General features: G+C 39.4%; 1 protein-coding gene across 1 annotated transcript in view; it reads right to left on the bottom strand.

Annotated features, from left to right (window-relative positions):
* Positions 1-14681, bottom strand: part of CYP2U1 (cytochrome P450 family 2 subfamily U member 1) — a 35853-nt gene extending 21172 nt beyond the window's left edge. Inside the window, exon 1 of the mRNA XM_074231552.1 lies at positions 14234-14681. Within this exon, the coding sequence (XP_074087653.1) occupies positions 14234-14681 (448 nt within the window). The remainder of the gene's footprint in view (positions 1-14233) is intronic.
* Positions 14682-16889: the final 2208 nt, after the last annotated feature.

Genomic DNA, 16889 nt, shown 5'->3' on the forward strand with positions numbered 1-16889 from the left:
ATTGTTGTAGATCTGAAGTGCCAAAGGGACAGGCAACTTTCCCACAGTTGAACCAAATAGAAACGTCATTGGGAAATGAAAAATATAATACAACATCAGTACTGTTAATGTATGGTTTTCTAAGTCAAAATATGATCCAAAGAGATCCTTATGCATGTTTTTTTTCCATGAACAAGCATTTATTTAACATCCTGGGTACTGTGTTAGACAATGGGGATGCACAGACAGAAAATTGAACCAGCTCCTCCCAAAAGGCTTATATTCCCTCTGATGATAGGGCTGAACTCAGAATTCCTCATTCTGATACACAGTTAAGCCTTCTGGTCGATCAGTAAACACTCTCTTCAAGCTCTGATAAACTCCTATCTTTATGGTACCATAAGAAGTGCCGTAACATCGCAGGGGAAATTCCAGAATACAGTACTTTTAGCCCTTCTTCTCTACATATCCTCACTAATGCATATAACATTCCTCGATATTGAATCTCCTTGAATTTGGCATCATTAGTCTGTCCCTGAATCTGGAGACGTGTCTTGGTTAAATCAATTGGAAAAGTACCACATTCTGCAGTGACAGAGGCCAAACCTCCATGGACAAATTGTTTCCAGCTAGAAGTGGACATTCTTCTTGTAAATGTTTTTGTCTCTTTTCAATTTTTAGAAACACATCAATGACTAATAGGGCTGTTTCCTTAATTTAACATGTAGGCAAAGGAGAGGTCCAGCAGCAAAACCCAGGGCCCGGTTGGGCTTGGGCTCAGGCTCTGGAGAGGGCACCAGGTGGAGAGGATGGTGGTTTTTTTTAGGCTTTTTTGCAAGGCAATAGGGTTAGTGGTTTGCCCAAGGCCACACATTTATGCATGGTTTTGTGATCCTGCTTCCATTTGTGTTTGACATCACTGGGGAAGAAGAAGGATCTCTGAATTCAAGTTCTACCTCTGACAATTTGGCTTTGTGACTCAGAGAATCATTTATTCTCAGTGTTCTACACAACTTTTTGAGCCCAAAAGATAGAGAAAAGATGCTAGACAAAGGGACTGTTCTTATATGGAAGTTTCCTATACCAACTAAATCATAGCTCCAGTTCCTATCCTTATTTTTATATTCTATCTGAATGTATCTCATCACTTAATTCTCAGAGAGCTAATGTATTCTATAGTTGAATGGAATTTTTCTTATATAGTCATTTCCTGTTTTTGTTAGCACTGAATAGATCTGTTGATTATTTTTGTATCATGATTTTCCTAATAATCCTATGGGGTAGGCAGATTGCTATCAATCCCCATCTCAAAAATGAGGGGGGGAAGCATGAGAGAAATAAAATACCAAATAACCAGGCTTTTTCAGTAGTAGTAGTAGTAGTAGTAGTAGTAGTAGTAGTAGTACCAGTACCCTGAACCCAAATTTTCTTATTCCCAAGTCAAAGTTATTGTTACTATAGAACTCTGCCTAATGATTTAGGAAAAGAAAAGAGGAAGAAGAGGAGGAGGAAGAAAAGGAAAAGGAAAAAGCAAATTAGAAGTATCTTAGTCTCTTTCCAAGAACAGAGTCTGCTAATGAAAGAGCAGCTTTTAACATGATTCTTGCAAGATGAGAAAGAAAAAAAAAAGATTGGAGGTTCTAAGACAGAAATGAGACACAGAAGTTCAGACAAACAAGACTGATACTGATAGTATTTACTATGGAGTACCAGGTAACTTATAATAAGAAAGTGTGTTTTAAGCAAAGAAGTTTGGTTGAGATCTCAGTTAGTTTATCTGCTTAATACTCTGAAGATAGTCTGCATTTGAAAATATTTGGTGAGAAGGTTTATGTTTTCTAAATTTAGCTGTTTTAATTTTAATTTAATTTAATTTTACCCCCATTACATAGAAAAACAAGTTTCAACATTCACTTCCAAAACCAATTGTGGTATGTGATTGAGATGAAACAACCACTTATTAAGCAACTACTGTTGCTTGATACAGACATTTTGCATGGGACTGGTAGCTACAAGGACAGAAAGGAAACAGAAGGTTCTCTTTTAGAACAGATCCATATGGACTTCATTAAGGTACCAAGAGAACCTAGCAGAATATAAACGAACATGGCCACCCAGAGGCCAAAGAAGATAAACATCACTGAATTATGGAAAAAACAAGTCTTCCTCAGAAATTAATCTGGATTAGAGCTATGTTATTCTATTAGTAAATAATATCTAATAGTAAAGATTTAAGATTCTATGAAAAGAACAGGCTAAGTTAGGACTAGGGGGCATGTATGGATAATATGGGCAGCTAGGTGGCACATAGAGCACTAGACTCATTGGAATCAAGAAGACTCATCAGTTTAAATCTGGCTTCAGACACTTAGAGTTGTATGACCCTTGTCATGTCACTTAACCCTGTTAGCCTTACTTTCTTCAACTGTAGAATAAGTTGAAGGAAATGGCAAAACAATTTCTTTGGCAAGAAAACCCAAATGGGGTCACAAAAAGTCAGATGGGAATGAAATAGCTTAACAACAACAAATGAATAGCAAATAGTACAGCAAATCATCAAAGGGAACTTAAAATAATTCAAATATGTAAAGAGTTGTTATCATCTAGGTGCCATTAAGCACCTAAACATCTTGAGATTTTTTTTTCTCTTTTCTTTTTCTCTTGAGGTTTAAATTGTAGCAAAAAGTACTTAGGTTAGGTTAGGTTAGGTTATGGAAAGAAATTTCTGACTACAGTAATCCTTCTCACTGATTCAAAAAAGATGCTACTTACTTACCACTAGGACAGGATGACTACATGTTATTTCCATTAACAGTGATGGTTTTGAGTTATCCATCTGCATTCTCTTGTTCTAATTAAACCAATAGGCATTTATTAAGTAACTAATATTCCAGGTACTGTACTGTTGGGAAAACAAAGAATGGCCAAAAACATACTCTGCCCTCAAAAAGAATCACAATCTCATAGGCAATCCTATAAGGACAGTTATGAAATGGTCAACAGGGCTGAGGGAGTTAGATTGTATAACTAAGAAAATGAGTGAAGTAACTCTTTTCAAGATGCGTCATATCTAAGCTAGTCTCAGAATTTAATAATACTGCTAATAAAGGGATACAAAACAATAACATTTATTGTCAGAAATGTTCTGTATACAGAGATGTGATCCATGAAATCAGAAAAGAGGGCTAGATTCAACTAGAGATAGATTTCATGAATTATATACTAAATATTTTTAAAAAGTAATTATCACCTAAGCTAATGCTGCACATGCAATTGAATATGGCCTTTCGCACTCAACTTTTTTGAATGCCTGTCTTATTTTCCTGCTTTCATTTATGAGACATCCACCTACTCCTTTTGAGAATCCAAGACTATGATGCACTGTCAGTACAATTCTTCATTGATAAGAAGTTGCAACCATCTGCAACCCTCTTGTTTTTCAAATGGAAAAACTGAGGCCAAGTCATCTGAGGTCCCACAGTCATCAAATCCTCATAACTCCAGATTTATTTCTCTTTCTCTTTGGCTCCTCTTCATCTTAATGTTTTTTTTTTCTCTAACATTCTCTGAATGTTCTTTCTGGAGGACTATCTCTGTCTTTCTCTGTCTCTGTCTCTGACTCTGTCTCTGTCTTTCTCTGTCTCCGACTCTCTCTCTCTCTCTCTCTCTCTTTCTCTCTCTCTCTCTCTCTCACACACACACACACACACACACACACACACACACACACACACACACACACACACACTTTCTCTCTTCCCCTTCCCTTCCTCTTTCCTTAACAAACTTTTTAAATTTTTCTTTTTTTAACATGATTTTGCAACTCTCAGGCCTTTGAACTTCAAAGTAATATTTTAAAACTACTTTGAACCAATTTAGAATTATCTACAAACTGAGAAGTGGTATGATACAGTGGAGAGACAACAGGTCTTGGATTCCGGAACCTAGGTCCACCACTGATATATGCTATTTGGATGACCCTGGGCAAATCTCAGCATTCTGGGCAACTTTATAAGACATGCAGAGAAGTCTCTGACTTGCATTGATATTTTCTTCTCCTCTGAGTTCCCTATATCAATGAAATAATAGGTCTAGACACTAGACTATTTGCAAATTATTCTGACACACTGAGTTTAAGTCTTTTTTAAAAAAAATAAAGGTAAACAACTGAGCTTATGAACCAAATTATACTTGCTTGCCATGATTTTTGAAAATTGTTCAGTTTCTTTTTTTAATACTGAATAATGGGGATTGTTGTATAAAGGTTAAGAGACAATAATAATTGCTTGGAAGCAGGGTAGGCACCTTGTCTAGAAGAATTAGACCAACTTTATTCCTAGGATAGGATAAAGTAAGAACCAGTGATCTGCCCAGATCTTTTCTAGCCATAAATTTCTTCAACTCTCTCCCAGCTAATGGAACAACAATCTAAATTATTAAGCAATGCTTTCTGGTGAAGTAAAAAGATTTATGTCCTGAGGAACCCTATGGGGTTCCCTGATTACTAACATTTTAAAAATCATTGATTTTTGCAATGTTTACTCCTTCCAGCCATGCAGATAAAACATAGTCTAAAGACCATTCTGAGAGAGCTCCCCCTAGAGTACTCAGAGGTCAAAAGGCTTGGGTCATGCTTCTACAGCCAATATGGGTCTAATGCAAGGCTCAACTTCCTGATATTTTTGACAAATTAAAAAAAATTTTATAATTCTTTACTATCTCCTCCATTCCTGACTCCTCCCCATTTGAAGTTCTTTTCCTGAGAGGAGGTTAATATCATGGATGAGAGTAAGGACAAGGAACTACTTAGCATGATAGCAGTCTATGGAAGTTCAATCCAATTCAACAAATATTTACTGTCCGTTAAGGCAATGAATAAGTGCCAAGGGTCACAAGAAGAATGAAATGATGCTATTTCTGATCTCTAAAGTTTAACAATTATCTTTCGGAATATAGTTGAATGAAAATAATATTGTGTTGTCATATTCTAAAATCCCAATTTCTCAAATAGGACAGGAAGGTAATGCCATGGATAGACTTCTTGGCCTGGGGTCAGGAAGACTCATCTTCCTGAGTTCAAATTTGATCTCAAACAGTTACTGACTGTGTGACCCTGGGCAAGTCACCTATCCCTGTTTGCCTTAGTTTCCTCATCTGTAAAATGAGCTGGAGAGGGAAATGGCCAGGAAGACTTAGGTTAAAGTCTCAAGTCTGACACATTCTTGTTGTAGGCTTTAGGTAATTCTCTTAGACTATACATTTGCCAGTCTGTATTAATAGAGAGAGCTCCTCACACAATGAAGTCACAAGTCCAGAACCTAGCCTTACTGCTTATTAATTACAGGCACATAATAACTTTTTTTTGTTGTATTTTTTGGCAAGGCAATGGGATTAAGTGACTTGACCAAGGTCTCACAGTTAAGTAATTATTAAGTATCTGGGGCCAATTTTGAACTCAGGTCCTCCTAGCTGCTCCAATAGGGACAGTTTTATGATATTTTTGTTAGCAGAGATCATTTTAAATGCTCAGTTCACCTTCCTTTTGTATTAACACAGCATTTAACATCTGAGTGTTCTGAGGTCAGGGACACTACCTTTGACTCTGACAAAAATTTGTGCCTTGATTACAGGAATTGAACACTATCCAGTAACCTCTTTCAGACTCTTGAAACACTAAGTACATTAATTCACTTATTTTCATTACCTTTTACAGGCTACTGACAATGTATTTGGCATGGTTTAATTTTGCCATCTTTATTTTTTAATGTATTTTTATTTATTTTTTAAATATGTAAATATATAAAAAATTTAAATAATTTAAAAAATTTTTGAATTCAAACTTCTCTCCCTCCCCTTCCCCTTGTTGGGAAGGCAAGCAGTTTTATATCATTTATACATGTGAAATCATGTAAAACATAGTTCCATATTAAGCATGTTGCAAAAGAAAATGGACAAAAATAAAAGAAGAAAAACCAAGAAAGTAAAAAATATGCTTTAACCTACATTCAGAGGTAGATAGCATTTTTCATCATAGGTCCTTTGGAATTATCTTGAATCATCATCTTGATCAGAGTAACTAAATATTTCATGGTTGATCATCCTTACAAAATTGCTGTTACTGTGTATAATGTTCTCCTGGTTCTGCTCACTTTGCATCAATTCATATACGTCTCCTCAAGTTTTTCTGAAACCATCCTGCTCATTGTTTCTTATATTTGCTTCTTATATGTTTCTTATAGTATCAAATATATACCACAATTTATTCAGCCATTCCCCAATTGATATGCATCCCCTTGAGTTCTAATTCTTTGCCATCACAAAAAGAATTTCTATGTTTTATACAAATAAGCACTTTTATCTTCCCTTTGATCTCTTTTGGATACAGACCTGAAAGTGATTTTTTTTGGGGGGGGTGTCAAAGAATATGAAGTTTTATTGCCATTTGAGCACAGTTCCAAATTGCTCCTCAGAACATCTGGGCTAGTTAATAATTCCATCAGCAGTGTATAAGTGTCCTAATTTTTCCACATTCCTTCCAGTATTTGTCATTTTTTCCTTCTTTATCATGGTAGCCAATAGATCAGATGTGAAGTGGGATTTCAGAAGTTGTTGAAATTTGTATTTCTCTAGTTGATAGCACTTTTTCATGTGATTATTAATAGCTTTAGTTGCTTCTTCTGAAAACTATATGTTAATATCCTTTGACCACTTATTAATTGGAGAATGGCTCCTATTTTTTTTTTATAAATTGACTCCTTCCCTATATATTTGAGAAATGAGGCTGTTAAGAGATAAACGAGCCAAAAAAATTTCTCCAGTTACCTGTTTTCCTTCCAATTTTGACTGCATTAGATTTATTTGTGAAAAAGTCCTACAGAGGTGGCTAGGTGGCGTAGTGGATAAAGCACCGGCCTTAAGAGTCAGGAGTATCTGGGTTCATATCTGGTCTCAGACACTTAATAATTACCTAGCTGTGTGGCCTTGGGCAAGCCACTTAACCCCATTTGCCATGCAAAAACCTAAAAAAAAAAGTCTTATAATTTCATGTAATCAAAGTTATTTTACTTTTGGGGTTCTCTATCTTTTCTTGTTTGGTCATAAATTCTTCTTTTATCCATAGATCTTACAAGTACATTTTTCCATGTTTCCCCTAATTTACTATATATCATCACCCTTTATGGCTAAATCATTTGCCCATTTAGACCTTATCTTGGTGTATGGTGTGAGATGTTGATATCAAGTTTTTGTGAAACTGCCATTTCCAGTTTAATTTTTGTCAAATGATTCTTATCTTTGGGTTAATCAAACCCTAGATTTCTATGGTAGTTTTACCACTGTGTACTGTACATCTAATCTATTCCACTGCTTCACCATTCCATTTCTTAGTCAATGCCAGATTGGTTTTGGTGATTACATTTTGAATATAGTTTGAAATCTGGAACTGCCAGGTCACCTTCCTTCACATTTTTTCATTGATGTTTCCTTGATACTCCTTACCTTTTGCTCTTCCATAAGAATTTTATTACAAGTTTTTCTAGCTCTATAAAATAATTTTGGTAGTTTGATTGACATGGCACCAAATAAGTAAATTAAAGTAAATTTGAATTTTTTTATTATTTATATTATATTTATATTTTTATTATATATAGTCTTGACCATCCCAATAGAAATTGATATTTCTCCAATCATTTGTTTTTGTGTGAAACGTGTTTTGTAATTGTATTCTTTTATTTCCTAGGTTTGTTTTGGTAGGTAGAATCCCAAGTACATTAAATTATCCTTATTTAAAATGGAATTTATTTCTTCCTAGGGGCAGCTAGGTATCACAGTTAGGGGCAGAAAAAGATTATTCATATTTCTGAAGGACATTTAACCAGTATGAATGAATCCTCTTTATTTTTTTTTTAGCAAGCAATGAGTTTAAGTGACTTGGCCAAGGTCAAAGTTAATAGGTATCAGGTGTCTGAGGTCAAATTTGAACTCAGATCCTCCTGACTCCAGGCCTGGTCTCTCCATATGCCACCTAGCTGCCCCCAAACCAATATAAATCAATCAACATAACAAGGACACCAAGAAAGCCTGGAAATTTTCTTAGTCAGCAAACATCTGGTTTCCTTACCAAGAGTAAAGGAGGTATGTCAACTTGAGGTCAAAATGGTTTAGAATAGAAACTCATTTGCAGGATCTTATGGAGAAAATTTGTAGATTATGAAAAATACTGTTTCCAAAAATGAGAGAATCAGTGGAGGACAAATGTAAGTTGTCAAGAGACCCATCTAATAAAGCCAATCTAAGACATCTAGGTGACACAGTGGGTAGAACACTGAGACTGCAATTAGGAAGATTTGAGTTCTTCTATTTTCCTATTTTTTTGTTAATTTATATTTTATTCTGAACTTAAGAAATAAAACAAGAATTTCCATATGGTGGTAGAATAGAAAAAAATAATTGCACATGAAACTGCAGTTCTATTATATATAAAAGTTGCTTTTTTATTCCTTTTAAATATATAAAGTTATCATATAACTTTCTTATTTTCCTTTTTTATCCCCCCCAACCCTAAAGACAGTTATCATTAGACTTAAATATGTATATATTTATAGAAATGTAAAAACATTCTATACAAATTTCTGCTTACCAGTTCTTTCTCTTGATATAGGTAGTATTTTCCTTCATAGGTTCTCTATAGTTAATTTGGATATTTATTCATTTACTGTTGCAAACTGTAAAATGGATAACTTTGAATACATTAAATTTCAAAAGTTTTGTACAAATAAAACAAATGTAGCCAAAATCAGAAGAAAAGTAGAAAATGGGGGGGGGTTATAGACAGTTTTTCAGATAAAAGTCTTATATCTAAAATACATAAAGAACTTTGTCAGATTAATTCTCCAATTGATAAATAGTCAAAGGATATAAACAGGAATTTTCTGATGAAGAAATCAAAACAATGTATAATCATATTTAAAATGCTCTAAATCATTATTGATTAGAGAAATGCAAATTAAAGCAATCTTGAGATATTTTCTATCTGTGAAATTGCCTAAAATGATTGAAGGGGAGAGTGACAAATATTAGAATAAGACATGAATTCAAATCCAGCCTCAGACACTTACCTGGGTGCATGACTCTGGGCAAATTACTTCCTCCTTGCCTCAGCTTTCTCAGTTGTAAAACAGGATTAATAATAGTACCTCTGTCCCAGAGTTATTGTAAAGATCAAATGAGATAATCATTGTAAAGCACATAGTAGATAGTAAGCTCTATATAAATATTAACTATAAGGATATTTAAAGATAAAACTGGAAAATTAGGAAAGGTTTTTGTTCATCTTAAAAAAGCATTTAATACACATCACAACTCATAGTCTATCATTTCTTTTCTCATTGTGTAGCCCTGCTCTAGATAATCTTGACATTTTTCATAGTACCTGGAAAGCTAGAGATGCCAGGGATAGAATGCAGGGGCTTCATGCAAGTGAAGTGTGTGCTCTTCCACTGAGCTACATCCTCAATATTGTCACCTAGGATTAGTTAGAAGGTGAAGATGGTGGAGCACCGAACCTCCTGACGTCAGGAGGACCTGAGTTCAAATCCAGTCTCAGACACTTGACACTTACTAGCTGTGTGACCTTGGGCAAGTCACTTAACCCTGATTGCCTCACATCCAGGGTCATCTCCAGTCATCCTGATTCATATCTGGCCACTGGACCCAGATGACCCTGGAGGAGCAAGTGAGGCTGGTGATTAGCACAGCCCCCTTTCACTCAAATCCAATTCATGTGCTTGTCATGATACCTCCCTGGTATCATGGCCTTCTTCATGAATGATGGCTAAACATCAATGTCTGGCACATTTGTTGTTGTTCAGTCATTCAGTTGTGACCCCAAGGACACCACTGTCCATGGGTTTTCTTGGCAAAGATACTGGAGTGGTTTGCCATTGGATTAGGCAAACAGAGGTTAAATGACTTGCCCAGTAGCAAGTGTCTGAGTCTGAATTTGAATTCAGGTCTCCTGACTCCAGACCCAGGTCTTTATCCACTGAATCATCTAGCTGCCTTGATTGGCACATAGGAGGGACTGAATAAATGAAGTTTAGTGACCAGAACTTTCATGAAGGTGGATTTTCTTTAGCAGTTTATAATGTACCTATGTCTCTTTCCTGAGACAAAATACCTCAGCTGATTTTATTTTCCCCTTAAATATTTACATGCCTACAATGAAATTCTTTCACTTTTTACCCCTTTGACAGAGTAAAATTTTCCTCCAGTATCCAGATCTTTTATCAGCATCTGGATCCTGAAAACATTACTCTCCAACTATTCTAATTTATAGAAACGCTCTATGAGACGAGTCCTCATCACAAATATCTGGAAGAAAATGTAACCCACATTCCAAAACAAGTGTCTGTTTGCTTCTTCTCTTTGTCTCTTATTTCTGAGCAAGTCCTCTAGCTGTGATAAAATATTCCCCCAATTTAATGTTTCAATTTTTAATTGCCTCTGCTTTCAGTATCTTCAACTTCAATTTGTATTCCAGGATTTTATAGATTTTTTTAAAAATGCATCTCTTGTTCTTTCACTCTCAGATCAAATGCAATATTTAATTATTTAGAACTTATTTTCCCATTCTCGGGCACAGATTTGGAACAATTCTATATTTCTTCCTTTGTTTTTTTTGTGTTTGTTTTTACAAGGCAATGGAGTTAAGTGACTTGCACAAGGTCACACAGCTAGTCTAGGTAATTATTAAGTGTCTGTGGTCACAAATGAAGTTAATTATTAAGTGTCTGAGGGCATCTTGACTCCAGGACTGATGGTTTATCCACTGCGCCACCTAGCTGCTCCTTCTTGCTTTGTTTTGAAGAGCTAAACAGCATCATTTTCAAATGCCTAATTTGTCTTGACTGGGTATGCATTTATCTATTCTTTCTTATGTTTCCATTCAAATTTTTCTTAAAGTGAATTTTTTTTTCAATTCACAAAAATCCATTTTCTGAATGGATATCCCTGCCTTATTCTAATGAAACATTTATTTTCTTACATATCCTCTTGTTAATAATAGCAATAATTATCAGTTATCTAGTATCCATTATGTGCTGGCACAGGGGATTAACAAATATTTCATTTATCCGCATAATAACCCTGGGAGATAGGTACTATTATCATTCCTATTTTATTGTTGTGGCAACTGGGAAAACAGAAGTTAAATGACAGTCAATGGAGAACCTATAACCCTGGTATCTTGAATCTTTGTATTTCACATAAATCAATAAGCATTTAATAACATTATGGGCCAGTCACTGTGCTGAGGGAAGGTTATCTTAGATGTTATCTAGTCTAAAGCTCCTCTTTCTATAAATTAGGAAACTAACACTATCTTTCTTTTTTAATTTATTTTTATTAAAGATATTATTTGAGTTTTACAATTTTCCCCCAATCTTGCTTCCTTCCCCCCACCCCCACCCCCACAGATAGCACTCTGTCAGTCTTTACTTTGTTTCCATGACCAACACTATCTTTCAACCGTCTTTAACCTAGGTTCTTTGACCACAAATCCACTTTATCACACTAATGGTCTCTTTCTAGATGAAGATCTTGATTTAGGAAGTAACTCCTTAATTCAGTCCTCTATCCTTTCCACCACCCCCCCCCCCCCCACCCAATGCTACTTTTGATTTCTCCCAAAGACTTTCGGATCGATTTCGATTGGGCAATTTTAGCTGAGGATGAAACAACAGATTTAAATGCTCACAGGACAAGTTGACTGACCTAAGAGAAGTTGCAGCCAAATGCAGGCTGATGGGAAAAGGGTTTTTAAGATGTTGCTGGTTTCACAAAATGTGATCCTGATTCAATAGGTTTCAACTTTAATAACTGAGCTGAATTGAAAATCTAGGGTCAAGAAACTTGTTCTTTATGGGACTGGCAAAAATCAAGCAGGCAAGAGATAAGAAGACTCTTAGGGACAGTGCCTAGCCCATATTAGGTGCTTATTGATTACTAACTGAAAAAAAAAAAAAGATGAAACTCAGAAAGGAGTTTGTGATCAAGAATAAAAATTATCTCTTGTAGCAATCTGTGATACAGCAGCTGCTTCAAATAAGTTTAATATCTTGGTGCTCCTTAATTCTTTGGGTTGCATTCTTTGAGTTTGCAATTCTTTGTGGCCATGTTTACAACCTTAATTGATTATCCATTAACAAGACCTAAATAGAAAGGCTGCCTCTTGTTTTTACAATTGCTTACCCGGAAGCAGAAAGAAAAATGGAACATATCCTTTAACCGTCTATGGCCACCTGTACGCACTAAATGAACATGGCCCATTTTTACACTCAAGAATATTTCACATGAGCACTTCTTGTGGTTTTACTGGTATTTCTATATGGATCAGCACCTGCTCTACCAACTACCAACTCATGGAGGGCTACCTGGCTCAGTATCAGTGACTTCTCCAGTCACACAGACTATGTTCCGGAAGTGATGTTAAGGTCGGAGAAAAGTCCCCAACTACAGAACAGAGGCACTCCACACGATGGAGATGCAATAGCAAGGGTTTATTAAACTAGCTCAAGCTAGGGTTCCGTTCTAAGACAGGGCTAGGATCGTGGAACCCTGAGTAAAGTGAGGAGAGACCTTATATATGGTTCAGCAGGGAATTTCCAAGCATCTGCTGGTTGTCTTGAGATAGTGTGGCGTGTTATAATTGAATGCAGGTCCTCCGGGAGGTCCGAAAGATGACCAGGCAGAAACTTAGGAGCAGAATTTAGGCAAAAGTTCATAGGTTTTGGAACTCAGGGTCTTACATTGAGACCTGAACCCAAGCCTTCCTGGCTCCAAAGCTAGTTCTCCAGAGGCTCTTTACTAAATTGTTATCCAGATAAATTTATAAAATGGTTCAACACGAAGTTTTTCAGGGGAGAGGAGTGCATGAAGAGTTTCAGTCAGTTCTCCTAGGAGGAGGATTTACTATGGGCATCATTATTGGTACAAGGTTTGATTGTCTTTCTTCTGCTACTTCACCATCTTCAACCACTTAACAACCTGTTTCATCTTACTGGCTTTTTTTTAGGTTTTGTTTTGTTTTTTGCAAGGCAAACGGGGTTAAGTGGCTTGCCCAAGGCCACACAGCTAGGTAATTAATTAAGTGTCTGAGGTCACATTTGAACCCAGGTACTCCTGACTCCAGGGCCGGTGCTTCATCCACTGCGCCACCTAGCCACCCCTTTTACTGGCTTTTTTAAAGCAGGGGTTTTAACCTGGGTTACTCAAGGTTGTTTTTTTAAAAATGTGTAAATTTTAAGGGGTGGCTAGGTGGTACTGGATAAGAGTACTGACCCTGGATTCAGGAGTACCTGGGTTCAAATCCGACCTCAGACACTTTTTTTTCGGCCTCAGACACTTAATAATTACCTAGCTTGTGGCCTTGGCCAAGTCACTTAACCCCATGGCCTTACAAAAACCTAAAAAAAAATGCGTAAATTTTAATAGTATTGGTTTCCTTTTGTATTCCTGTATATCAAACATTACCCTGAGGAGTCCAGATGTTCCATCAAACTGCCAAAAGGAGTCTGTTACTCCAGTTAAAGCAACCTCTCTCTGAATTGGAAAAGGACTTCACCAGCACTGGGAGTCCCAGCAGGGGTACTTTAGCATCAGGATCGCATTAGTTAAAGAGACTGCAAGGAAAGAGAGGAAGGAGACCTTTGGGCATTTCATCTCCCCACCCTCCATGAGGCTGGGATGTGGCAGTGGAAGAGTAAATGAGAAAGGGGCGGCCAGAGCACCGGCCCTGGAGTCAGACGGACCTGGGTTCAAATGACCTCAGACACATAATAATGACCTAGCCGTGTGGCCCTGGGCAAGCCACTTAACCCCATTCCCTTGCAAAAAAAAACAAACTAAAAAAAAAGTAAATGATCGGGCGGCTAGGTGGTGCAGTGGAGAAAGCCCCGGCCCTGGAGTCAGGAGGACCTGGGTTCAAATGACCCAGTTGTGTGGCCTTGGGCGACGCACTTAGCCCCATGGTCCTGCAAAAACAAAACACAAAAAGAAGACAGCGGGAAGGCAGGCTTTTGCTCGCATCCTTCACCGAAGCCTCGGGGACTCCCTAGCAGCTTCCATAGAGACCCAGGACTCCAGGGTCCTGGAGAGGAGAACCGAGGCCCAGCGAGTCCCGCCTACGGGCTGGGGGGCGCAATTCTGTCCTGGGCCCTGCCTCCCCCTCCGGCGGCCCCGGGCCCCAGGGCCTTACCCTTCTCCTTGGTGATGATGGAGATGAGCGGCACCCGTGGCCGGTCGCTGAAGACCTCGGCCTGCTGCACCAGGGCCTCGCGCACGCTGGGGAAGTCGCTGAGCACCACCACCGGGTAGGGCCCCAGGTAGAAGCTGAAGACGGGCCCGTAGCGCCGGGCCAGGTGGGCCAGGGTGCGCTGCGGGCCGGCGGGGCGCGGGGCGCGGCGCAGCGCGGGCGGCAGCACCGCGCCCCATCTCCCGAGCGCCGCGGGCAGCAGCACGAAGCCCAGGTTCCCCAGCAGCGGCCAGGGCCGGGGCCCCGGGGGCAGCCCGCGCCGGCGGCCCGCCAGGAGCCCCCAGGCCAGCAGCAGCAGCGGCGGCAGCAGCAGCAGCAGCAGCAGCGGCGGCGGCGGCAGGCTGGGGGCGCCCCCGGGGCCCGCGCCCGGCGCCCCCCTGGCCGCCGACATGCCCGCGGGGCCACTCCGCCTCCGCGGCTCGCGGCCGGACCGGAGGAGCCGGACGGGGCAGCCTCCGCGCGGCCGCCCCGATTGGCTCCTCGGCCCGCTCCCCGTGACGCCGCCGCGCCTCCGCCCTGTGACGCCGCACGGCGGGCCCCGGCTCGGGATCCCGGGGCTCCGGGCTGCCGCCTGACGCAGAGGCGCCGCCCGGCCCCGCTCCGGGAGGCCGCCCGGCTGCGCCCGAGAAGCCGGCCCGGGAAGCCGGGGCTCGGGGCGGCCTTTCCGGCCCCGCAGGAGGGAAGGCAGTAGCCAGGAGCATTGAGAGCCCTTCTCCAAATGTGGGGGCGGGCGACTTGCCCAGAATCACAGTAAATGACTGAGATGGGATTTAAATCCACATTTATTTTTCTAATTTCCAAGTCCTCTAAGGGGTGGTTCCCACCTAGGTGCCCCGAATTCAAATTCCAGTGCCCCAGAAGGTGGATTTATTGGAGACAAGTTACCAAGGTGAAATGCGGGGGAAAGGATGACCTCGAGACTCCACAGAATTGGAAGAAGCCTTGCAGGCTGAATTGGAAACCTGCCCTCAACTTCTAGGAAGGGGATGCTCCAGCCTCTCTCTTTTGGAGACTTGTAGTGAACAGACATGAACAATTTTTTGCATCAAGCTGGAATCGACTTTTTTCTCCTCTCAAGACAGCATTACCAAGGTCCAATATAATCTCTCTCTCTCTCTCTCTCTCTCTCTCTCTCTCTCTCTCACACACACACACACACACACACACACACACACACACACTATGGTCCCATTCCCTAATCTCATCTTCTCTCCAGTCTATGAACATCTTCAATCCCTTGGTGGCACAGCCAAAATTGGAAGAGACTCATCTGGGTGCCCATTATAGACCAACCTGAACCTCACCGAGACTCAACAAATGATTAAGGTTAACAAGAAAGAACCTACTCCCTCTCAAGGCACTTTTATTGATGTTGAGTCACTTCACTTGTGTCTGACTCTTTCTGACCCTTTTTGGGGTGTTTCTTGGCAAAGAGACTGAAACGGCTTGCCATTTCCTTCTCCATCTCATTTTATAGATGACAAAACTGAGACAAACAGCATTAAGTGCCTTGCCCAAAGACACTCAAATAGCAAATGTTTGAGACAGATGTCTCCCTCTTTCCAAGTCCAGTGCTTTATCACTGTGGTACCTTGCTGCCTTACTTTTGGACAGCTCCAAATGTCAGGAAGTTTTTCAGAAAATTAATTCTTGGGGCAGCTAGGTGGCACAGTGGATAGAGCAGGAGTCAGGAGTACCTGGGTTCAAATCCGGTCTCAGACACTTAATAATTACCTAGCTGTGTGGCCTTGGCCAAGCCACTTAACCCCATTGCCTTGCAAAAACCTAAAAAAAAAAAATTAAGCCTAAATTTGCATGTGCAACTGCCACCTCAGTGCTTCTGGTTTTGCTCTATGGAAATAAATAGAATATCTATCTAATCCGTTTTTCTATTTCACAACCCATCAAAAATCCAAAAATGATGTTCATGCCCTCTCTGAGTCCTTTCTTCTCTAGGCTACTGTATTCACATTAAATATCTCCTCTTATAACCCCAGTTCACTTCCTCTTCAAACCCATTTTCTGTTCTTGAAGACATTCACCATCCTATGTACTATTGGCTTCCCTCAGCCTTCTCATCCAAATTTAATTTCTTTTCATAACTTCTCTTTGCCTTTCTTCTGTATGGCCTGTACTGTTGCTTCCCAAATCAGAAAGACATTCTCAACTTTTCCAAAAACTTTGATCTACATCTCCAAATATGCTTTGGATATCATCTTCTATACACTTTAAATTTAATGTATTCATTCCTCCATTCAAATTTGCCTTCCTTCTAACATATGTATCTTTGCTGATAGCATCACCATTTTTTTCAGTCATCCATGCTTTTAACCTAAAAATCAGCTTTGTCTTTATTTGAACAAAACCAGGAGAACCACTTATTTTATTTTTTAATTATCAAGATTTTATTTATTTTGAGTTTTGCAATTTCCCCCCTAATCTTACTTCCCTTCCCCCACCCCACAGAAGGCAATTTTCCAGTCTTTACATTGTTTCCATGTTGTACACTGATCCAAATTGAATGTGATGAGAGAGAAAAGATATCCTTAAGGAAGAAACATAAAGTATTAGAGATAACAAGGTCAGAGAATAAGATAGC

This window comes from Macrotis lagotis, chromosome 3, assembly GCF_037893015.1.
Source record: "Macrotis lagotis isolate mMagLag1 chromosome 3, bilby.v1.9.chrom.fasta, whole genome shotgun sequence".
Taxonomy (NCBI): domain Eukaryota; kingdom Metazoa; phylum Chordata; class Mammalia; order Peramelemorphia; family Peramelidae; genus Macrotis; species Macrotis lagotis.